Source organism: Monodon monoceros, unplaced genomic scaffold (assembly GCF_005190385.1).
Source record: "Monodon monoceros isolate NGI ecotype Baffin Bay Population unplaced genomic scaffold, NGI_Narwhal_1 Super_Scaffold_7, whole genome shotgun sequence".
Lineage (NCBI taxonomy): Eukaryota > Metazoa > Chordata > Mammalia > Artiodactyla > Monodontidae > Monodon > Monodon monoceros.
In genome coordinates, this window is record NW_021703784.1 from 57637187 (window position 1) to 57661300 (window position 24114).

The 24114-nt window shown below is 57.7% G+C and overlaps 1 protein-coding gene across 9 annotated transcripts in view; it reads left to right on the forward strand.

Moving 5' to 3' along the window:
- The window catches only part of PDE2A (phosphodiesterase 2A), a 101616-nt gene that overhangs the window by 73795 nt on the left and 3707 nt on the right, over positions 1-24114 (forward strand). For 3 of the 9 annotated variants that reach the window (XM_029208855.1, XM_029208853.1, XM_029208852.1), the window contains 25 exons: positions 5251-5310; positions 5915-6068; positions 6224-6276; positions 6460-6534; positions 6636-6677; positions 7214-7282; positions 7536-7666; positions 10329-10440; positions 11119-11158; positions 11299-11362; positions 11797-11869; positions 12018-12195; positions 12418-12530; positions 13202-13279; positions 14384-14506; positions 14966-15036; positions 15316-15438; positions 15765-15852; positions 16083-16130; positions 17174-17248; positions 17418-17517; positions 17775-17887; positions 18277-18315; positions 18451-18557; positions 18903-20324. In XM_029208855.1, the coding sequence (XP_029064688.1) occupies positions 5251-5310; positions 5915-6068; positions 6224-6276; positions 6460-6534; positions 6636-6677; positions 7214-7282; positions 7536-7666; positions 10329-10440; positions 11119-11158; positions 11299-11362; positions 11797-11869; positions 12018-12195; positions 12418-12530; positions 13202-13279; positions 14384-14506; positions 14966-15036; positions 15316-15438; positions 15765-15852; positions 16083-16130; positions 17174-17248; positions 17418-17517; positions 17775-17887; positions 18277-18315; positions 18451-18557; positions 18903-19113 (2340 nt within the window). In that variant the 3' untranslated portion in view covers positions 19114-20324. Of the gene's footprint in view, positions 1-4130; positions 4190-5250; positions 5311-5914; positions 6069-6223; positions 6535-6635; positions 6678-7213; positions 7283-7535; positions 7667-10328; positions 10441-11118; positions 11159-11298; positions 11363-11796; positions 11870-12017; positions 12196-12417; positions 12531-13201; positions 13280-14383; positions 14507-14965; positions 15037-15315; positions 15439-15764; positions 15853-16082; positions 16131-17173; positions 17249-17417; positions 17518-17774; positions 17888-18276; positions 18316-18450; positions 18558-18902; positions 20325-24114 lie in introns of those variants that run through there. The other 6 variants (XR_003791522.1, XM_029208847.1, XM_029208849.1 and 3 more) reach the window with 4 other exon arrangements.

A 24114-nucleotide genomic window follows, 5' to 3' on the forward strand; every position in this document is an offset into this window, starting at 1 on the left:
GTGTGTGTGTGTGTGTGTGTGTGTGTGTGTGTGTGTGTGTGTGTGTGTTGAGAGTAGCATGCTGGGCTGGAGCTGGGGAAAATGGGGATCTGGGAGGAGCCTGGGAGGAGCCCTCTGCCCCACCTTGAATGGGCAGAATGAAGCCGCGGGCCCAGTCAGCAACTTGCGGAAGGATGTACAAGCCCCATCTGGACTCTTACCACCACGGAGCCCTTGAAACAGCCCTGACCCTACTTGCTCTTTGGTATCCTCCAGGATGGGTTGGGGGCAGTGTCCCAAGAGGGCACGAATGCAGCGAGGTGGGAAAGGACTGAGGAGGGATGGACAGATATGACACCGACAGAGCCAGTGTGGGAAAGTCAGTCAGAGATTGGGGTCGCTGGAGCTAGGCGGCTTGAGGAGAGAAGGCCCACGGGGCAGGGCTCCTGGGAAGGCACCCAGCCCCAGCCAGACCTATGTCCGAGGCTGGGACAGACGCCAGGCAACGGGGCGGGCTTCCTGAGGTGGGTGACAGAGGGGCAGGGGCCTCAGCTGGAAGGGGGGGAACCCTAAGTGGGGGGAGTTGGGCGGGCAATTGGGCCAGGGCGCCCCCCTGCTGCTCTCTCGCGGAGCTCCCCGCTTTGGGCTCCCCCGTGGGGTTGGCCGAGCTTTGCGGAGTCCGAGTTCTGAGGTTCTTCCAGTCTCTCCTCCCGTGTGGAAGTGGGCGCTCAAAATCTTTGTCCAGTCCTAAGAACCGAAGGGTTAGCGCCCCCAAATCGCCCTCACTGGGGATCGACTTCCGCGGAGGCGGCCGCCACCCCAAGCAGGGGCGCGGACAGATAAATGAGCCGGTCTCGGTGCGCCCGCGGCGTGGGCGGGGGGGGGGGGGGGGGGAGGCCTCCCCCCAACCTCATTAAAACGGAATTAAAGGTTTCCGAGGCGCCTGACCTTTCCCCAGCTGCTGGCGGGGGAGGGCGGGGGGCGTGGGGGGCGGCCGCGGGGAGAGGAGGGGAAGGAAGGGATACTTACTTGGCTTGGTCTCCTCGGCGCCCCATCTGCCTGATTGAGGGGGATGCGGCCCCCTTGGTTTCTCCCGAAAGCTGCTCCCCCACCCCCAGCTTCTGTTCCCTGAAGGGAACGGATCTGCTGTTGGCACCGCGTTCTCAGCGCAGCTTCGCTCCCTCCTTTGGTCCCAGTCTGTACCAGAGCAGGTGGCTTGGAGGAGGACTGCATTCGTGCCCTCACTGTGCAGAGGTGCGCCGTGGTAGGCAGTGACTTGGTCGCCCACCTCTGTTGACGGAAAGGGGTCTGGGGGTGCCAGGTTCCTAGAAGGACTTCCTGTGCTGGGGCTGCGAGGGCTGGGTCAGCAAGGAAGCAGCCCCTGCAATGGGAAGATGCTTGGAAGGTTGTCTTGTGGGCAGGAGGATGGTCGTTGTGACCATTGTTCACCGTGGCTGAGGTCTGGCTGGGAGTCCAGGCTTCAGCCTTCTCCTGGGGGTAGGAAAGGCGTGTGTGTGTTGGGAAGAGGAAGGGTCTGATCAGTTGAACTTACCCCACCCTAGCAAAACTCTGCTCTGGGCCCTGTCCCAGGACAGGTGCTGGGGCAGAGAGAGGAGTCGGACCCATTTCTGCCTTCTAGAAGCTCAGTCTGGGGGAAGGCAGGGTCACCTTCAGACCACCACTGGCCAAATGAAAGAATGCAGCCAGCAGGAGCTCTAGTGGCAGAGGCTGGAGCACCAGGAGGTGCCTCACAGCGCAGACAGCATTTGAGTGGGACTTTGGGACACAGGTAGGGGGTGAACAGGCAGAGAAGAAGGAGACGGATATTCTCAGCAGAGGGCCCAGCATGAGCAGAGGCAGGGTGGTGGAGTGCTGGGGGAAGAGTGTGATCCCGGCAAGGCTGAGAAGGGGGGTGCATGCTGGTGAGCAAGATGCTACCTGTGGCTTTGGCTGCCAAGAGAAGCTCCCGATTACTGTCCCCTCACCTTCTCAAATACCCTGGGCAGTGAAGAGCTCTTGAAAGGTATTTGGATTGTTTGCCATCTGCCTCTCCTCCAAGCCTGAGCCTTCCTACTCAAGTAGAGATGTTCTTCTGAGGGACACCCCCTCCCCGGTGCACACACATCTGACGGATCCCGTCCTGCTGCTCCACCCCCATGCTCCTGGGGCCACAGGATCTCACATCCTCTGAGAGGCAGCATAGGCAGCCCCAAACCTCCCAGCTGTTGCCAGATCCTGAGGACTGAGGGTCTAGAGGGGGAAAGGGGGTGCCACAGGACAGATCTCTTGGGAGGGCTGACTCACCAGCTCCTTCCTCAACAAGCCCCATTCCTCTCTCTGGGTCTCTGCTCTTGTATTCATCATCCCTCCATCCATCCACTCACCCAGCCATCAATTGAAAGCATATTTCTTGAGCACCACCAGGCACTGTGCACTGGTGCTTCAAACACAGCAGCAATGACCGAGACAGACCAGACGGGCCCTGCTTTCACAGACCGTACAGTCTGGAGGGGTGGGCATGCTGGACATTAAACAAGTGAACAAAATAAAGAGAGAATTGCAAATGATGGCAAGTGCTAGCAAGGAAACCAGCAGGCCCTGCAAGGACTGTTGGGGCCTGATAGAGATGGGGTCAGCGGAGGGCTCTCTGAGGAATATGCTGCCCTGTGCAGGGCTGCCTGGCTGAGCTCTGGGACTCTGCAGCTCACAGGTCAAGGTGCCTTAATTGCAGATTCTTCGTGTGGAAAGAGTCTTTGGCTCTGTTTTTCAATTATGGGATAATAAGTCCCTCTGAGGAGCAGGCAGCCCTTCGTCTCAGGCATTTGATGTGTGATTTGCGCCCACTCTTCCCCCGAGCTGTGCCAGCACACCAGATCCTTACATGGGGGTGTGGTGTCCATTAGCCACGGTGAACTTGGTGAGGGTGGGGGGTGGGAGCTGTGCTGGGCTTTCAACCTTCTCTGCAGCTCCAGTGCCCACTCTTGAGTGCTCCCACTGGGCCCCAGACCCACCCCCTGGTTAGCAAGAGTAGGTGCAAGAGTATGTTCTGTTGGTTAGAAGGGAGCCGTGTGTGTGCTGGTGATTGTGTTTGCATATCGGTTGGGGGTGCGGGCAGAAGCATGTGCATGGCTCTCAGGTATGTGAACTCAAGTATCCTGTTTACAGGTATGAATGTGCACGTGTGGATGGCAGTCACTGTGGGTGTGGGTGTGTGGATGTCTTCGAGTCTGTGACTGCACTGTGTGTGTGTCTATGTGTGTGCAGGTGCGCACATGCCTGAGTATCTCTATGGGACAGTGAATGTATGAGTGTGTGTGTGTGTGTGTGTGTGTGTGTGTGTGTGTGTGTGTGTGTTGGGGGGCGCTAAAGGTCTCCATGAAGTGTGTAGTGTGTTTGTGCACATGCTGGGTAGGGATGGGCTGAGGCAGCCCAGGAGTGTGTGCACAGAGAGGTACGTCCAGTGGGTGGAGGAGGACTCCATGATTCCTTCCTTCCCTCCAACCCTCTGAGGCTCTCATTCAGTCTCCCAGCTCTGTACTGGGACCAGGCTATTTTGCCAGCCCAGGAAGTCCACAGCCCTAGAGAGGTCCCAACTTTCCCTTTTCCTGAGAGATGAGTCCAGGTGGAAAGAACAAGAAGGATGTCCTCCCCCATCTACTAACAGTAAAATGCCCACGTTTCTGTAAACCATATGCAAATGAACCATGCTCCCAGCGCCTTTCAACAACCTGTCTTATAGGAGTCATAGATGGAGCTTCATCCAGAGCTTAACCTTCAAACCACCCTTGGCGGCCCAGCCCTCTTCCAGGTCTTCCTGCCTCCAGTCTTGCTCCCCGCAACTCCCCCTACCTTGTAGACCATGGTCCGCAGATGCTAAAGCCTGCTGTGGATCCCCAGTACAATCAAGCTGAAGTCCAATTCCTTAGACTTGCACCCGCCCTGTGGTACCATGGACCACACCACTGCCCGGGTCCTCAGCTCCCCATACCACCTACTACCCAGCACTGCCAGGACAGCCTCCCGCCTGCAATGTCGCCTCCGGGCTCTGCTTGTCTTCCCAGTTCTGGAAGGCCCCCAGGTGCCCTCCCCCTCTGAGCTCCCACAGCCTATAAGTTCCCATCCACTCAATCTGCCCTCTCCTTCTTCCTCAGGTATGAAGTTCTGCACCCCCTTCATCACATCCACCACTCCATCCCACCCCAGCCAGACTGTGAGCTTCCTGAGCACCTGCTGGTCTCCTCCTCTCCATCTGCTCCTGGCAGGGGACTTAGAGCAGAGGCGGGCAGGGGCTGCTGAGTGGGGAGGGAGGATGAAGGAGGGGACCCCAGTGCAAGCACTGTGGTGAGCCCTGCAGGTGGTGAGCAGCTCTGAGTAGGTGCCCAGGAAGCTGGTGACGCAGGTGGGGAGGCTTGCTGGCAGGGACTGCAGTGCTCCCCCCTTCATTTTCCTCACCAAGCACCCAAGCAGGGCTGGGAGAAGGGACTTCACAGAGCATGAAAGATGGGCTGAGGGGATTCCAGGTGACTGACACAGGGAAGTTGGAGAGGGACAGGGTGATGGGTGTGATGATGAGAAGGGATCTGGAGAAGGGAAGGTGTGGGCAGAGAAGGGGAGGGAGTGGGTGGTGCTGTCCCAACTCTGCCACTTTCTGTTCTGTGACCTTGGGCAAGTCACTCAAACTTTCTGGGCCTTGGTTCATCTGCAAGGTGGAAGCTTGCCTTACTTGTTGGTGAGAATCACATGCAAGGCAAAGCACCTTATCACTCCATTCATTCATTCCTTCATTCATCCTCCCAAGTTCTTTAGGCACAGCAGATGCATCATAAACGGTGGCCCTCTTCCCCTACCCCAGACTTAGGGGCAGCTCAAATCCCAACTCAGAAAGAATGGAGCTGGGAGGCTGAGGCTAATACCACTGATTCCATAATCAGGGCCTGAAGGGCTCCATAGACTGAGAGATGGAGAGGGGTCCAGGGTCACCCCGTTTCCCTCACTATACACCTGGATTGTGCTGTAGATGGAACAGTAGTTGAAAAGGCAAAGATCAGCAAAGTTCCACTTCTTTGGATTAGCCCTCGAAGGCTTCCTGGAAGAGGGGATTTTCCTGAAGCCATCTGCTTGGTCAGAGGATGGGCTTATTGAGGCCCACAGACTGGAGTGTGTATGTGTTGGTGGGGACAGGTGTGTGCCGGGCATGGGGAGGGCACTCTGGTAGAGACAAGAGGCTAGGGGAGGTAGGTCACAGCTAGTCCCCTTGTCGCTCCCCTCCAGGTGCACTGTGGTCAGCTGAGTGACAGTGAGGAGTGGAGCCTGCAAGCCGTGGAGAAGCATGTGAGTGGGGGTAGGGCCGGGGTAGGATGAGGGCTGCTGAAGACCCTCATCACAACTGATGGGAAGATGATCTGGCCCGGGAGATGGACAGACCTGGGTTCCAGTCCACTACCTCTGGGCTGTGTGACCTGGAGCAAGTCACCTAACCTCTCTGAGCCTCAGTTTCACATCTGAGAATGAGGATAAGGATAGCACTGACCTACTGAGGGTACTGGTGAAATAAGGGGAGTCAAATATTTTAATACTTAGGAAGGACTATCTACATAATGATATTGAGGCTCTTCCTGGAGATTTTATGATTTTGTGACTTTAACAAGAACTTACGACTCCCCATGGGTGCTAGAGACGGAGAAATCTGACCCTGTTCTGCCTTTTAAGAGTCTGGGGGCTAGGCGTGGAGACAAACCCTGTACTTACCTGATCATGGACCGAGGGGCGCTCTGGGGGCAGTGGGAGTCCACAGGAGGGTGGAGCGCTGAGGGATGAGTTGTTTGGGACGCAGGTGGGGGGTGGGGGCCATGGGCACCGCAGGCAGAGGGAAGGGCTCGAGCAAAGGGCGATAAAGGTGGGGCGTGTGGCTTGCTGACCGCTCTGCCCGTCCCAGACCCTGGTGGCCCTGAAGAGGGTCCAGGCCCTGCAGCAGCGTGGGCCCAGCGCGGCCCCGGAAGCGGTCCAGAATACTCCAGAGGGGGCGGCGGGAGACCAGAAGGGTGGGGTTCCGTACACAGACCAAGACCGAAAGATCCTGCAGCTTTGCGGTGAGGACCCGGCTGGGGCAGGTCCTTGGGGGCGGGGAAGGGCGGGGTCGAACCTGGAAGGGAGGGGCCCATGGGTGGGCGGGGCCTGAGGGTGGCGCGCACCCTTGGGGGATTCTGTGGGCCCTCTCTCTCTGACCCGCGCCCCGCCATTGCAGGGGAACTCTACGACCTGGATGCCTCTTCCTTGCAGCTCAAAGTCCTCCAATACGTGAGTCCCTGTGCCCCTCCTGGGACCAAGGTCCCTGTGAGCCGTCCATCTCAGTTCAGAGTCCCGTGTCCTGCCCCTCTTCTCTTCCCCACCTACCCGAGGAACCTCAAAAAGGCCAGAGGGTGGGGAGTGGGTTTGCTCCCAGATCCACGGTCAGCCTCTCGCTGTGTCGCTCCCTCTCAGCTGCAGCAGGAGACCCAGGCGTCCCGCTGCTGCCTCCTGCTGGTATCTGAGGACAGTCTCCAGCTTTCCTGTAAGGTGAGGGCCCAGGTCCACTGTGGAGCAGGGCGAGGGACCGGGGTCTCTGAGAGGAAAAACCCTGCCCATCCTTAACCAGTCCACCTCGCTCTGCCCATCAGGTGATTGGAGATAAAGTGCTGGAGGAAGAAATCAGCTTTCCGGTGAGTCCCGCACCCCCTGTGTGGGAGTCTGCAGAAGCAGTTAAAGTCGTCTAGGCTCTCCTGGGATCTGCCCAGAGAGATTGGGATCTGCTAGAATCTCTTGGAATCTGATGGAATTATCTGGATCTTGAGGTCTACTTAGAAATGTTGTGAGAGATCACAACCTCTCACGATCAGGAGCCATTAGGAGAAATCTCTCACAGTCTACAGAAAGACTCACCTGCGACCATTTCACTTCTGTTGGAGTATTTCTGGATTTGGCTCTCTTAGAATCTGTTAAGATCAGTGAGAATCCTTGGATTCTGCTTTCCTTTCTCCTAGTTAGGGAAGACCCTCAAGTCCTCCATAGGAGATTCTGGTCAAGAGCCTACTCCCCCACCCTCACCCCACCCTCACTCCTCAGTGTTGACTCCATCCACAGTTTGGACTGACTGAAGAGGTAGTTGAAACTTCCAGACTTGGGGGGGGGGAAGAGGTCTGACATCGCCTGATCTTGGGAAGAGCTGGGCCCTGACTGGCTCTCCTCACTCCCCCAGTTGACGATGGGACGACTGGGCCAGGTGGTGGAAGACAAGAAGTCTATCCAGCTGAAAGATCTCACCTCTGTAAGCCATGGCCTGGCTGGACTGGCGGGGAGCCAAGGGGAGAGCCCACTGCCCAGTCCCCAGGGCCAGAGTCTCTGGGCCAGGGCAGCCTAGGAATGGGGGGAGACAAGACCCCACCGCATGTCATAGCATTTCCCACCCTGCATGAGCCCTTCAGCCCCTCCTGTTGCAGAGTGTGGTGGAGGGCGGGGGAAGGAAGCATATTTCCTCCTTCCCTGCCCTGACTTGCCTCCCCCTTGCCTCCCCTTTGCAGGAGGATGTGCAACAGCTGCAAAGCATGTTGGGCTTCGAGGTGCAGGCCATGCTCTGTGTCCCTGTCATCAGCCGGGCCACTGACCAGGTGGTGGCCTTGGCCTGCACCTTCAACAAGCTTGGAGGAGACTTGTGAGTCTGGGTGGAGTGATGTGGATCAGGAGATGGAGCTGAGAGGCCAGGCGGGGCTCGACTAGGGTAACAGCGCGGGAAGGGTACTGGGAAGGGAGTACTTACTATTCCAGCAGCGGTAGGTTGAATGGTTTGTCTGTGCAAGAGACTGTGAGATTATGGGAGCGATAGACCCTTGCCGCTGCTCCATTTTGACTTTGTAAAATCATGTTGCGGTCCAGGCGAGTTCCCCTTCTCTTTGCCCACTTCCTGCAGTTTGGATTATCCACTTTTTGCTACTGGCCTTTCCCCCACTTGCCATCCTTTGTTTTGGCATTTCTGCTGGGAACTGCCTGATGGAGGAGCGATGAGCTCTAGAATGGGTGAATTCTCTGGGACCCGCAGAGCATCACCGACCCAGTGGACAGTGACTCAGGGAATAGGCATGGGGGCTGGGCTAAGCTGAGGGTCCTTAGAGGCATTGACAGGGCAGCTGTAGGAATCGTGTGAAACAGAGGGGTAAGCAGGACACACGGTCAGGTAAACAAGCTTAGTCCGTATCTCAAGAACTGAGGTCAGATCTGAGGCCTAGAAGTCGTATCATAGATTTCATGTCCCACACCAACTCATTAATTGGTAGCAGCTGCCTGAAGCATTGTATTAGTTTAGTGAGAAACAGTGCTGTGATCGATCAGCCGTGTCTGTCCTGGGTGCAGCTTTAGAATGTGAATGCTGCCACACTTGGTCCAGCAGGCCTAGCAGTAGGGTGTAGTAGGCAGGTGAGGGGTTGCATTCTGATTCCAGGATGCAGAGAGATGCTGTCAAGATGCTTGGCCCCTGCGGCCCAAGCAAGCAGGCTGGGTTTGAGGGCTCGGACCTCCTGCAGGAAGTGGAGACTGGAGATGTTGGGACTAGAGAGTGTCAGAAGCCCAGGGATGGGGCCTGCAGGGGTGGGGCAGAGATCTGGGTGTCAGAGATCTGAGTAGCAGGACCTGCCAGCATGGAGCTCTATTGGCAGTTGGATGGGCCTGGGAAAATAAAGACAGGGACAAGGCAGAACCTGCTGAGGCAGCGGGGATGTAGGATCTGTGTCATTTGTCCCATCCTAGTGGTGGGAGCATTTGTGCCATTCAGTAAACACACATTGAGTACCTACTGTGTCTGGCCCTATGCTCCCAGAGGGGAGGGTCCAGCAGGGTTTGTGACCTCTGGCTGCTGGCTGTAGCCTTGGGTTCTGAGGTGGCCCTGGACCTGGAGGAGAGGTGGTATCAGAAGGGAAACAAGATGGGGACTTGGTGACAGCCCTGAGGCCCAGGGCAGGGGGCAAGGTCATCTCTGGGTTCCACATATTTAAGGGAGTGAGTGCTGAACAACTGCATGAGCCAAGGTGGTGCTCAGCTCAGAGCAGACACTGCAGAGAAGCTGCCTGGAGCCCAGAGAAAAGGGACTCCAGAATCCCTTTAGCTGGGAGTGCGATGGGGCGGGTGGCAGGGGCAGAGGTACAGTTACGACATTTAGCAAACACTTTCCAAATATCTCCCCTGTACCAGGCTCTGTATTAGGGGATGATACAGTCATGGTCCCTGCCTTCAAGACTTGATGTTTATTTTTAGGGCGTAGAGGGAGGAGGGTGGGAAAGGTATTCCAGGCAGAGCGAACAGTGTGGGAAAAAGCATGAAGGTGTGAAAGAGCCTGAGGTTTTCTCAGAACGATGAGGATCTTACTGTGGCTAAAGCTGAGAGACGCCCATAGAAGAGGGGAGAGAGGTGGGTGGGACTAGATGGAGAGGGCTCAAATGCCACGAGAAGGAAGGTGGGCAGACAGACACAGGGTGGTGGGGATTGGGGTCTGGATCCAAATCACTGGACAGCGAGCACGCGTGGAGGATACCCCGGCAGAGAGGAGCACTGAAGGCAGCCCCCAAATGGGGAAGGGACTAGGCAGGGAAATCTGGGGGCTGAGAAATGGTCAGAATCTCTGAGGAATGCTGCATCTCCCCATGATCCCCATCTGGAGAGGCTTACCCACGTCCCCAGCCCAGGTCCCACCTCCAGCTTGGTCCATCCAGTCCCACCAAGCTCCCTGGTGACAAATCATCTGGTGACCCCACTGAATGACCTCCTCAGGATTTGGGGCTGATCTTGTCCATTGTGAGCCAGCTCCATGAATCTGATGGGCACTGCCCTGCCCACAGCACCATAGGACTTGTGGAGGCACCAAATCGGGGCCTGCAAAGTGCAGGGAGGAGGGTAGGACAGTGACAGGAGCTGGAAAAGACAGGGCAGTGCCACCGCCCCTCCCTGAGGCTGGAGGGGCCCCTGGAGAAGAGCAGGAGAACACCCAGCCCCAGTCTGAGGGAGGAGACTCAACCTCAGTCTGGGTAAGTCTAAAGTCAGAGGAGGGAGACATGGCTCTGGCCTCGAGAAGCAATAGCCTGAGGAAGAAAACACATTTTGGTCAGAGGAGGATTAGAACTCCCCCCCCCCCCGCCCCCGCTCAGGAGCCCCCAGTCTGAGGGGGAAGCTGGCCCAAGCCACCTGTGCGGTGAGCAGCCCCAGCAGAGGAGTGAGTTTGCTGGTGGATTTCCAAGTGGGCTTCCTGGAGGAACGGAAGTAAGGCAGAATGGGGCAAGCAGCCTGTGGTCTGTCCCTCGCCGGTGACCCCCGCCACCCCACCCTGCCAGATTCACAGACCAGGATGAGCGTGTGATCCAGCACTGCTTTCACTACACCAGCACGGTCCTCACCAGCACCCTGGCCTTCCAGAAGGAGCAGAAGCTCAAGTGTGAGTGCCAGGTGAGTGGTGCCTCTCTCGGAGACCACGTTGCCCAGCTCTCAGCTCCAGCGAGTCAGCCACAAGGGAAAAGCCCATGTCTTTGGGGGCTGGTGGCAGGGAGACTACCTATGCTCTGGCGGCCTCTTAAAGAGGGAGGACAGGGCTCCCCTGGTGGCGCAGTGGTTGAGAGCCCGCCTGCCGATGCAGGGGACACGGGTTCGTGCCCCCGTCCGGGAAGATCCCACATGCCGCGGAGCGGCTGGGCCCGTGAGCCATGGCCGCTGAGCCTGCGCGTCCGGAGGCTCCGCAACAGGAGAGGCCACAACAGTGAGAGGCCCGCGTACCGCCAAAAAAAAAAGGGAGAACAGTAGCTCTTCAAGACGGCACCTCTGGCTGCAGGCACTGTATGCGATCGCCCTCTAGTGTTCAGATTGGACATCACCGCAACAGCTGGGTGGCTAGAGCTGGAGGTGCATGCGCACCTCAGACTCAGGATGTCTGTGCACCCTCACTGGGGCTATTCCTCCCACTCCTTCACTTAGTAGCCAAATGATATAATTAGACTCTGCCAGCCTCCAGTCTGTCCAGAGAGCCCTAGGGGAGGAATGAGAAGACCCTGGAGCTGATGGAGGCAGGAGGCTGGAGAGGGTGACCCCCTGCAACCTGATTCCCTGTGATTTCTATTTTCTCCATTCCAGGCTCTTCTCCAAGTGGCAAAGAACCTCTTCACTCACCTGGGTGAGTGCACTGCCCTCCTTCATACCTGGCTGTGGGGTGGGAGTGGGGGGGTGGCATTTTGAGGAGGGGAGGTGGGCGGGCTTGGCCTCAGCACTCCGGCCTGGTCTCACCACTGTTCCCCATGCTTCTTGCTCCCACAGATGACGTCTCTGTGCTGCTCCAGGAGATCATCACAGAGGCCAGAAACCTCAGCAATGCTGAGATGTGAGTGAATCCACCCGGGGGTGGGGCGAGAGAGGCCTTGGGCCTCAGTAGTGACCTCTTCTTTCCTCCGCTCTTTTTTTCCCCTCCATTGTCTTCTTGTGGGACCCCATCACGTTTTCTGTGATTCTTTATTTCATGCCTGTGACTCTCACTAGACTGTGACATCAAGTGACAGCAGGGGTGGGGCTTACTTTGCTGGCCATGGGTCCTCAGCTCCTAACACAGTGCCTGGTACAGAGTAGGCGCCACAAAAAAAAAAAAAATAATAATCGATCTGGACTGATGTCTGGAGTCAGCCAGCTCTGAGGAGAGTCTCTCCCTCCAGGCCTCAAAATCCAGGCTTTGCCTCTAGTCGTGAGATTTGAGGGGTGGCAGGAGAGGGGTGGCGGGAGAGGGGTGTCAGAGCTCTGTGAACCAAAGCCATCTCTCCACAGATGCTCTGTGTTCCTGCTGGATCAGAACGAGCTGGTGGCCAAGGTGTTCGATGGGGGCGTGGTGGATGATGAGGTGAGGCAGGGCCTTGAGGAGGGAGGGTGTGGCCGTGGTCCTGGGGGCCGGGAGTACGCAGTGGGCGCTGTGGAGCAGGCCCGATGGTTGATGGTCCGCTCTGCGACCGGCCACCAACTTCCTCTCTACGCCATCCCTGGCCCGGCAGAGCTATGAGATCCGCATCCCGGCCGACCAGGGCATCGCGGGCCACGTGGCGACCACGGGCCAGATTCTGAACATCCCGGACGCGTATGCACACCCACTTTTCTACCGCGGTGTGGACGACAGCACCGGCTTCCGGACGCGCAACATTCTCTGCTTTCCCATCAAGAACGAGAACCAGGGTGCGTGGTCCTGGCGGCTCCGGGAGGAGGGGTGGGGCGGGGCCTGAGCAGGATGGGGCGGAGCCGAGCGGACATTCCACAAGCCTTCTCCACCACCCTAGTGTCCCTAAGCTGAAGGGATGGGTTTTCCCAAATACGTGATGTCCCTTGAGGACACCCTGGGAGGGCAGATCTCCGTCGGACACATCCACTGGTTCATCCTAGCCCCTCTTTGGTCCCCAGAGGTCATCGGTGTGGCCGAGCTGGTAAATAAGATCAACGGACCATGGTTCAGCAAGTTTGACGAGGATCTGGCGACAGCCTTCTCCATCTACTGTGGCATCAGCATCGCACATGTGAGGAGGACAGGGGCGTGCAGGACCCTCTATTCTCTCCACATTGGCTCTCCTTGCTCTGTCCAGACGGGTCCGTGCCCTGCCCTGGGGCTCAGAGCCCTGCTGCTGGGTTGCTGTGCAATCTTCAGTACCTACTGGTCACCTCTGGCCTCAGTTTCCCATCAGAAAATCAGAGATACTACTTCCTGTCCTGTACAGTTAGCCTCCCAGGACTATGGGAGATCTGTTTTATTTCCCTGCATTCTCTGGAAGCAACCTCAACCCAAGCTCCTGGTTATTCTTTTTGGGATATGTTGGGTCTCATTGTCCAAGGCTGGCAGCTCTGGCCCAGGAATCCAACCCCTAGGCCCCCAACGCTGTCCCCCTTCCTTGCTTCTGTCTCTCTGTTGTGGGCCTCAGGTTCCATCACTGAAACCTGGGACAAGCTCAGGAGAGTGTGCCAAGTGCCAGCTCAAGTGCTAAGAGGCACTGGGAAGGAGGGGCAAGGGGAGGTCTGGATGAAAGTTGGAGGGGGCCCCCTACTCTGGGCTGGAGCTTGAAGGCTCAGACTGGGCCCAGCATGGGACAGGAAGGGGGCAGGGGTTCTATCTGATCCCATTGTCCCAGTCCTGGACGTTCTGAGATTTCACAGCCACCTTGCCTGAGCCCCATCTTTCCCTCTCTCCCCGCAGTCCCTCCTATACAAGAAAGTGAATGAGGCCCAGTATCGCAGCCACCTAGCCAACGAGATGATGATGTACCACATGAAGGTGAGCCCTGCACGGAGCTTCTGCCCTCCTTGTCAGGGCCCCAGGGTCCCCTGTAGCCCACCTTTTCCTCCCCTGCCTCCCCAAATCCTCAGGCGCCCAAGACAGGCTGGGCTTTCTTATCATCCTCTCCTGAATATAAGAAGATAGACCCAGGGCTCCCCTGGTGGCGCAGTGGTTGAGAGTCCGCCTGCCGATGCAGGGGACATGGGTTTGTGCCCCAGTCCGGGAAGATCCCACATGCCACGGAGCGGCTGGGCCCGTGAGCCATGGTCGCTGAGCCTGCGCGTCCGGAGCCTGTGCTCCGCAATGGGAGAGGCCACAACAGTGAGAGGCCCGCGTACCGCAAGAAAAAAAAAAAAAAAAAAAAAGAAGATAGACCCAGAGCAATGCCTCGCCTTTTGCTCTGCTGCTCTCCTTCGGGGCAGCCGGCCTTCAAAGCAGTTTCTGGTTCAGCCCCAAGGCTGGCAGCACTACTTAGCCCAGGGAAGAATTGGTTCGGCCAGGTGTTCCCAATGTCCAGGGATAATTCCCATCCTGGGAATTACTGAAGGCTGGGAAGCCCACCCAGGGGCCTTCTGACATACCCCTTAAATACAGTGGCCATGCATTCCTGGGCAGTCCCATTCCCAGACCTTGTGTTAGAAAAGCTGTCCCAGACTTTAATTCAGAGTATGTGGTGGTCATTGTTCATTTGAACGTTCCTCTCATCTGTGTCTAAACCAAAGTGTCACAGACTTTGTGGCTACGGTCAAAGCTGTAGCAGGAGGGATTGAGGTTAGACTCTGGGATGGTCCTCCCAAAAGAAGGAATCTTTAATTTATTGTCCATGAAAGGCTACCTATGCTGTCATGAAGAGGTGTTCTCTGTCTCTGACAAGGATAGGCTGTTACAGATGAGGGTGGTCACTGGAAAGGAGGCCTAGTGGGTGGGCTGCAGGATGGTGAGGGGACGGCGGTGTCCTCCTGCCCAGTGATAACCCGTGGAGTGGATGGCCCGACTGGTGTGCATTCTGAGTGGGAGGTCCCCGCCACTGTGGGAAGTTGAGGTTGAAGACGTTGGATTGGGTGCAGGCCATCTTCTAATACCCCGGCTCGTTCCCTCTAGGTCTCTGACGATGAATACACCAAACTTCTCCATGATGGGATCCAGCCTGTGGCTGCCATTGACTCCAATTTTGCCTGTTTCACCTACACTCCTCGCTCTCTGCCCGAGGATGACACCTCCATGGTGAGCTGGCCTGTCCCACTTGAATGTGGAGGTGGAGAGTGTACAGCCGGAGATTGAAGTTAGATGTGCATAGGAACTTCCTGGCAAGACAGAGTCATCAAAGAAGGCTATAGAGTCTCCTCAGAGATGGAGGGGGCATGTGGTCTGCCAGCATGGGCCACAGGGCCTGCCCAGGGGCCAGGGGCTGGACTGGAACCAACGATGGCCTCAGGATTGGCACCTCCCTCCCTGTTTTTCTAAGATTTTGTGTGAACTTGGTTCCAAGAGTTCTTAGATGTCATATTTCTAAGTTCATGGCTCCGAGAGTGCTTGGCTCTACCGTTTTATAGTTCTCTAGTTTAGATCTCAAGTTCCAAGACTCCAAAATGTTGGAGGCTCCAAGAAGGGCCAAGGCTGGGGGTGGGGTGGCCCATCTTGAAACTGACGATGCCTCTGATCCCTCCTTTCCACTCTCTCCAGGCCATCCTCAGCATGCTGCAGGACATGAATTTCATCAATAACTACAAAATTGACTGCCCGACGCTGGCCCGGTGTGTGTCCCCAGCCCTCCCCTCCGTGCAGGCAGCCCCGTCTCTGCCTCCCTCCTAACTCTACTCTCACATCCGTTGCCCCCTGCACTCTGGGAAGGACTGTCTGAGGATGCCTAGGGGAGGCCCACTCTTGTGAGGGTGGGGGGGACCTGTGAGTGAGAAGCAGTTCACAGACACTGGGACCACAGGATAGGAAAGGAATGGGGCAGGGCAGAGCCTGGAGGGTTTCCTGGAGGAGGAGAGCCTGAGGCCCCTGTGCTGCCCTCTCCCCTCCCCCAGGTTCTGTTTGATGGTGAAGAAGGGCTACCGGGATCCACCCTACCACAACTGGATGCACGCCTTTTCTGTCTCCCACTTCTGCTACCTGCTCTACAAGAACCTGGAGCTCGCCAACTACCTCGAGTGAGTGACTGCACTTCCCCCCATCTGGTAGCTGGTGGGGTCCCCTTCCCTGGGACAGGGTGGCACCTCCTGTGTGGCAGGCTTTACATACACTGCCTCACGGGACCCTCTTAACAGCCCAGTTAGAAAGGTACAAGGCTCCTTTCCAAGAAGGGGACCCAGGTGTCCTGAGCTCCTGTCCAGGCGGTTCCTGGACATCTGCAGTCAAATACTCAACCACTGAGCTATTCCCCTTATCCTGGACGTCTCGTCCAGCTGGCCCTCCTTTGGAAGTGTGGGGAGGCAGCAGTGGCTGACCTCCTTGTCCTGTGTCTCCTCCCAACCAGGGACATGGAGATCTTTGCCTTGTTTATTTCCTGCATGTGTCACGACCTGGACCACAGAGGCACAAACAACTCCTTCCAGGTGGCCTCGGTGAGACCCTGCCCTCGTCACAGTGGGCACCCTTCCCGAGGTGTCTGGGAGTCTCTGCGCTCCAGCCTGGGGAGAGGCGGGAGTTGGTGAGGCCAGGAGCCGGTTTAGAGATGGTAGGAGGCTCTTGCAGGCGTTGGGAGGTGGCGGGAGGAGCAGGCAGTTCTGAGCCTAATACGGCAGCACTTGCCTCTGGATGTGAGGAGTGATGGACTTTTCTCGGGCTTTTCCAGAAATCTGTGCTGGCCGCGCTCTACAGCTCAGAAGGTTCTGTCATGGAGGTACCACCGTTCTGCCCAATATCCCCGTTTCCACTGTCCCCTTAAAGCCAGTGACTTACTAAGTTAGACTGTGGCCCAGCTCGTCCCCCTCCCAAGCCCTCCTCCTCAGACAGGCTATGAGAGCTGCAGCCACCCCCAGGGCACGCCTGGCTCTTGTTCCCCGATGGGCTTGGCCCTAGGGGTGCAGGTGCGGCTGGGGGTACGAATCAGGCAGCAGGTTCCGCCTGAGCCCAGGTTTGCCGAGGGAGGACTTGCATTTAGCATGTTTCTCTCTGCATGTCTGGGGACACCCTGTGAAACCCCCTCCCCGCCCAGCCGGGCACAGGCTTCCCTGCCATCATACTCAGCTTTGCCCTAGACTGATGTGGGTGGGTCTGCACGCCCCCGATGGGAGCTCCTGGGGGCAGGGACAGAATCGGGGACATCTCTGAGTTCCCTGCACCTGGCAGAGGGCTTGGCACAGAGTGGGAGTCAGACTTGCAAGCTCGCCTTGCCCCACGCGGCCCCCGCAGGCCCCCTCCAGAGCTGCTCCCGCTTGCACACCCCTAGAGACGAGGGGCTTGCTTCCTCTTGGGAGGCATGGTGGCAGCCCTGCTTCTGCCCTCCATGCCCTGGGCTTACCTGCCCCTCCTCTGAGTGACAGCCCTTCAGCATCAGGAGACAGGGTCCTTGCCCTCGCCTCGTCACCGCCCTTCCTTGTCAGCACACAAATGCTGGCTGCGTGAATTAGTGTCCAGGACTCCGAGGGATCATTTCAGAATCGTTCCAGCTTGAGAGGCCCTCAGAGCTTACCTTGTTGTGTCCCTCCATGTGACAGCTGAGGAATCCAAGGCTCAGAGGTGGCCAGGGACTTGCCCAGGGTCACAGAGAGGGTTGAAACAGAGCCCAGAAAGGGAACGGGCCCCGCACCCCCGACTCCCCAGTTCTGCCTGCTCAGCTCACCTTGGGGGCTGGGGCTGGGCCGGGCCTGCTCCCACTCTTGGGGTCAGTGAGGAGGGAAGCCCCCCACCCCAGCTGGACCCCCATCACTCCTCTCCCCCCAGAGGCACCACTTCGCTCAGGCCATCGCTATCCTCAACACCCACGGTTGCAACATCTTTGACCACTTCTCCCGGAAGGTGATGAGGCCGGGGGTGGGGCTGGGGGTGAGGAAATGGGAGCTGGGAGCTGGCCTGAGACGGGAGAAGGAGTGAAGCCGAGGGGTGGAGGTTCCTGAGGTCTGGGGGCAAGGGTGGGGTGTCTGGTCAGAGGCCTTGACACCCTCCCCCACCCCTGGCCCTGGCCCAGGACTATCAGCGCATGCTGGACCTGATGCGGGACATCATCTTGGCCACAGACCTGGCCCACCACCTCCGCATCTTCAAGGATCTCCAAAAGATGGCCGAAGGTGCCTGCCTTTAGCCCAGGCCTCAGGGATGGGGAGGGACCACCAAGAGGGGGATTCGCCTGGAGAGCATCCCCAGGGGTTTAGATCCACCCCTTCTGGCATCAACCCAGCAGGCAGACCCAGCCCTACATCCCTGGCTCCCATCCAGGGTGCTGAATTCCCTGGACCACTTTGGGGTGGGCCCTGGGGCCTTGCCCTCCGAGAGAGGGTACCAGGATGCTGGGGCCCTCTCCTTGACCCCGTTCTCTCCCCAACAGTGGGCTATGACCGAACCAACAAGCAGCATCACAGCCTCCTTCTCTGCCTCCTTATGACCTCCTGTGACCTCTCTGACCAGACCAAGGGCTGGAAGACAACGAGGAAGATTGCCGTAAGTGCTGCCCCAGCCTGGGAAGGCGCAGGCTGTACTCCCTGCCTGGCTCTGTGTGGCTCCCGCAGCCTGAACACCCTCCCTGTGCTGAGTTCAGCCTGTGGGGGAGACAGGAACCTGGACCCCCTCAGGACCACAGGTGGGGAGATTCAGGGAGGGGCATGGACTCACTGGGGGGGTCACTCATAGCAAATCAGTGGCTGGTGGAAGGTGGGCCAGAACCCAGCCACTCCTTCCCATCTGGGGCCCATCCCCCTGCCAGGCCGGAGATGGTGAGGGCAGGTCCTGAGGTCACAGTGCCTCAGTTTGCCCCCTTGGGAATGGGCTGTGGAGGAGCGTGGGTGGATGGATCCCACTCACAGGAGGTAATGAGAGTGTTGACCTTTCAGGAGCTGATCTACAAAGAGTTCTTTTCCCAAGGAGACTTGGTATGTGGGGAGTGACCGCAGGGTGTCCAGGTTGGGGGAGGGTTCCTAGCCTGGGCCCCGGGAGGGCTGGGTTAGCCTGATCCGGGTGCTTATGGAGGAAGGAGAGGGCCAGGCCTGACGACTTGATGCCTGCAGGAGAAGGCCATGGGCAACAGGCCAATGGAGATGATGGACCGTGAGAAGGCCTACATCCCCGAGCTGCAGATCAGCTTCATGGAGCACATCGCAATGCCCATCTACAAGTGAGCGATCTCGTGGGGCCTGCTAGGGACCCCAGCCAGGGACAGCAGGGTGGGTGGGATGGGGCTGGCTGTGGCTGTCACAGCAGACACAAGTGGTGGGCTGGCCTGGCTCTGCTCCAGCTCATCCACTCCCTGCCTCTGGGCACAACCTCTCCTGCTTTGCCCCTCAATGGGCCCTTCACTTCATCCTTGGTCCCTTATGGAAAGAGACCACCATGTTCTCCTTGTGCTTCCCATCCTATGCCTCATACTCTTGTGGAAGTTTTACCTGTGGTCCAGCCCTAATCTTTCTTGCTGCTCACAGTCTAATTTCTGACCTCTTACCCTGCGCCCTCACATCCCCAGGCTGCTGCAGGACCTGTTCCCCAAAGCAGCAGAGCTGTATGAACGTGTGGCCTCTAATCGTGAGCACTGGACCAAAGTGTCGCACAAGTTCACCATCCGCGGCCTCCCAAGCAACAACTCGCTGGACTTCCTGGACGAGGAGTATGAGGTGCCTGACCTGGATGGTGCTGGGGCCCCCATCAATGGCTGTTGCAGCCTCGATGCTGAGTGAGTCCCTCCTGGGACTCCTCTTCACCCAGGCCTCCTCCCACAACTCTCCACTGGCCTGGCCACATGCCCTGGGACCAGAGCCACGGGTCCTGGATTCTAGACCAGGACTTCCCATGTGACCCCGGGCAAGGCCGACCTTCCACGGCCTCAGCTTTCTCGTCTGTATAATGGAAGACTTCCAGCCTCACCAGGACTTTATTTGTCCTCTGAGAGCACAGGGATGACAATGAACAGTGCGCCCTGCTCTGCACCTCTGACCACACCTTGGCAAGTGCCCCCCCTCAGGCCACTCTTCCGAGGCAGCCTGGATGGTTTCTCCTGGGCCCCATTTCTGCCCCACCAGATCTGTGCCCTTTTCCTCTGAGGACACCCCCTGCCCCCCAGGATCCTCACGCAAGAAGGTGAGACATCTGAGTGGGCAGAGTGTGGGTCTTAGAGACAGTCATCAGCTTGGCTGGAGGACTAGAAATAGCGATGGGGCCACAGGTGGCCCTGAGGACTGCCACTGTACTTATAGTGGAGACTGGGACCTGAGGAGATGAAGGGGTCCCATAAGGAAGCTGCCAGGGGGGCAGCTCAGTGCTCTGGGAGAGGGGCTCAGGAAGAAAGCAGGATAAGAACAGTGGGCAGGAAGGATGCCTGGGCTGGGAGGCAGGCCCATCATGGGTCAGCAGTGCTTCATCCTGGCTGTCCCTGGGCAAGTCCCTTCCCCTATCTGGATGAAACAGGAGGGTGAGACAATCCATTCTCTAAGACCCCTTTTAGATCAAAGTCCCCATAGCTCTGTGGAGTCCCAGGAGAGGCCATGGAGTGTCCCTGGACCCCTGGGGCAGAGAGCCAGCACTGAGTCCCTCAGTGGCCCCCTGAGTGCACCCCCTTAGCCCGAGCCCCTCCTGCATTCCTGCAGCCAGAGGGGAACCTGGCCTCAGCCCTGGTAGGGCTTGTCTCCTCTTCAAGGCCATATCCACCTGTGCCCCGGGGCTAGGGAGACCCAATAGGGCTGGGCCTCTGGGGTCATCACAGCCGCAGGTTCCTCCTTTCTCTGTTTTGTTCAGTACAGTGTTGTGGGCTGGGGGGAGGGGGCCACCTGCCTTACCTATTCTGAGCTGCCTTTAGAGAGATGCGTTTTTCTAGGACTCTGTGCAACTGTTGTATATGGTCCTGTGGGCTGACCGCTTTGTACATGAGAATAAATCTATTTCTTTCTACCAACCCTCCCCCACAGGGCTGTTTGCAGACTTTGTATGTGGTGTTGGAGGCGGGGGCGGGGAAACAGCCCTGGGGGAGGCAAATGCCTTTTAGAACTCTCAGGCTACTGGAGGTCCCACCTCTGCTGCCTAGCCCCTCTTCTGGGGGAGTCCTAGACCTGCTGGGGTATCCCCGGACCAGTCCTGTGACAGATAGTAGGGACTTAGGTGTGGATGGCAGATACAGAGGCCTGAGCATGGGGCAGCGATTGTGGACTGGAAAGGGAGAATTGAGGGGCTGAAGCAATCAAGGAGGCTGCCTAGAGGAGGTGACCTGGTACTTCTCCTAGACCCTCTGTCTGCTGGCCTTCCTTAGTCATGAGTGCCCATACAGCCGAGGCCTGGGCCTCTGAACCCCCTCCGAGCCACGGGGATGCCTGTCTGTGTCCCTGTAAATCCAGCCAGAGGGGTAACCTTGAGTCTGACTCTACCTCAGATACAGCCCTGGGTTATGGCTGCGGGGTGGCTTCCCTGCTCTCCTGGCTGTGAGAGTGTTTGCTTCTGCACAGACAGAGAGGGGCAGGTCCCAGATTGGGGACCATGAGGAGGCTCTGACTGGCACAGTCTCCATACCCCACTCCCCACTTGCCTATACCCCTTCCATCTTCTATCCCTGTTCATCTCTCCCAGATCAGTAAAGGTTGGCACGTTAAGGGACTGAGCACTGGGTTCTCCTTTCCTAGGAGAAGGAGGGCTGGGAGGAGAGAGACAGGATCATCTTGAGACCACCCACAATGGCCCCAGGGTGCCAGCCGTGCCTTTGGGACCACAGAGCCTGTCTGCTTCTTCTGCCCCACAGTCTGTCATGCTTTGGAATCTGCTCCTCTGGGCTGAATGGTCCCAGGGCTCTAGACTCCCCTTGGGGCCATGGGGTCCAGGCCCCTCCCCTGCCCAGCCCCTCCTTTGGGCTCCCGCAGTCTGTCTGCCCTCTCACAGCACAGGACCCAGGCTGACCAGTGGGCCCCCAGGTGGGGATGAATCAGTTCCTGGCCCAAAGCTGACACGGGAGGACTATTCTAATGGTGCCCAGCTGAAGCCAGCGTCGGTGCGGGCTGACATAGGTGCTCCTCTACCTGTGACCCCCAACCCCGAATGTGTGTGTGTGTGTGTGTCCTCTTCCACAAGCCTTTGGACAAAGTGGAAGCACATCCTGGGTACCCACCCCTGGGCCTTACTTCCCCTCCCTTGCATCTGCTGTCTGCAGCCCAGCACTCCCTTGAGGACATTTAATCCCATTCGAGGCCCTCCCTCCTTGCCACCAAATTAAACAACTCACAAATATTTCCTCATGCACTCGGGACCCTACGCTGAGGCCCAGAGCTAAATTCATCCTTGTCCCTAGTCTGGAGGGTCTTAACAGCCCCGTGGGGGAGACACAGGCCATGATACCTATGGTCCCAGGCAGGGGCCTGAGAAGAACAGCAAGGTTTGGAAGATGAGCAGGCATTTTCCTGCGGGCAAAGGGGGTTGGGCACCCCTGGGAGAAGGACCTGCTCCTACAAATGCACGGAGAAGGGGAGTGGAGTGGCTGGCACACAGGGAATGGAGACTTGGAGGGGGAGCCAAGGCCAGATCAGGGAGGGCCATGAATGCCAGGCTGTGGAGTTCAGCTTGATTTTGTGGGCAGCGGGGAGCCAGGGAAAGGTTTTCAGTGGGGAGTGGCTCAGACAAGCATTTTAGAAGCTCCAGCAGGAGGACAGAGCAAGGACTGGGCGGGCGAGGTTGGGAAGGGATCATTCTAGGGCGATGCTCCATGCCCTGGGCGAGGCGAGGGAGGAGGAATTCAAGACGCATTGGACCAATTGGATGGGGGCGAGGGCAGAGGGCGGACTGGCAAGTGCCCTGGAAAATGAGCTGGGAAACGAACCGGCTCGTGAGCAGCCCCGGGCAGCTTTTCAGCACCACTTTCACCGGCAACTGGGTGTTGGGTGGAGCCTCTAGCAGGAGGTGAGCTCCCTGGGAAGATGGGCGGGGCAGCTGTTTGGGGCTGCCAGGGGAGGGGGTGGGAGGAGGGTGTGGGAGGACAGATGGGAGGAGGGCCATGCATCTGCAGAGCCACGGGCAGCCCTCACCAGGTTAGAGAACCCAAGGCTTAGCCCCAGGGCTCCTAGTGGCTGCCCTGCCCTCCCAACTTAATGGTTTCATTTTACATGAAACCTCACGATTCTTTTATTTTTTTTAATTTAATTAATTTTTTTATACAGCAGGTTCTTATTAGTCATCCTTTTTATACATATTAGTGTATACATGTCAATCCCAATCTCCCAGTTCATCCCACCACCACCCCCACCCACCCCCGCGCCACTTTCTCCCCCCTTGGTGTCCATACGTTTGTTCTTTACATCTGTGTCTCTATTTCTGCCCTGCAAACCGGTACAGATGAACTGGTTTGCAGGGCAGAAACCTCACGATTCTGTGGCGTAGATACTATTAGTCTCATTCTGTAGCCAAGAAGCTTGAGGTTCAGGAGTTTTAAGTAATCGGCCAAGGTTGGTGTGAGCCTGACTCCTCTCCAAGGGCTCTTTCTCCGAGATAGAGGAAGGAGATTCAGGAGGGCAGGGTCACCATCTGCCTCCGCAGGACTGTGGTGGGTAGGGGTGGTGAGCAAGTTGGTTGGGGCCCCAGAGAAGGGTCTGGGATCAGCCTGAGTTGCCAGAGAGGGTGGGGCACGAGAAAAGGGGGAAGAGGATGGTGGCCTGTAGCGCAGCTCGTGGCCACCAGGTGGCGCCCAACCCTTGCTGTCCTGACCTCTCTGGAGGTCTGAGAAGGGCATGTGAAGGGGAGGGGTGTGATGGGGGCTAACCTCACTCCTGTCCACTCTCTCACTAGGGTGATGAGTTCTCTGGAAGGCGAGGCCTTCAGGGTACAGGAGGGTGTGCTGGGAGGCCACCATGTTCCAGGGAGTTTGTGTGAGTGAAATCTGCTCAGAGACGGCACAGCCACATTGTTCTCTGAGGGCATAATGGGATGGGTCCGTACAGGACGTGAAGTACACCAAGTCTGAAGATTGGCAGGGTAGATGTGAGAACGGAGGTGTTGCAACTTCCTGACAAGATGGCTGCCACTCTCCATTCCTAAATCATCCTTGGAGAAACCATAGGACTGAGCGGGAAGCAGGAAGCATGGAATAGTCTGGGGTGCAGTGGGGTGGGGGGAGTTGGGCAGAGATATAAGCGAGATGCTGGGTCAGCAGAAAGCACTTGCCTCACCCCTGTTGCCTTGGACAGTCAATCATTGCCTGTCCCCTCACTTTTGCACAAACTCCTGGGGCTTCTTCATCTCCTCTTGGCAGTAGCTGGGGGAAAAGAACAATCTCTTGATTGGGAGGCTCTCCCAAGGATGGACAGGGATTATTGTCCCCTTTGTGGTCAAGAGAAACTGAGGCCCAGAAGCTCAGCTGGTGGAAACCTCCTTCAAAGTAAAAGGAGCTTAGCCTCCCCAGGGTCAGATGAGGAAACTGAGACCCGGAAAGTCTGCACAAAGATCTGGAGGCAGAGCAAGGATGGGCACCAGCTCCCACTTCCTGGCCCAAGGTTCTCCCCCTTTCCCAGGGATGGCAGTCTTTGCTTCCTCAGGTCCCACCTAGAACTCACACTGCAGGCTAGACCTGGGGAGCTGGTCTATGTCTCCCACATCACTATGTCCCCACATCCGTCCAGTGCTGGGATCAGGGTCAGGGAGGGGATGGTGTGGGTTAGAACAGTGGACCCTCTTTTCTCTTCACATCTGCCCTGAACCATTCCTCTGGCTCTCAG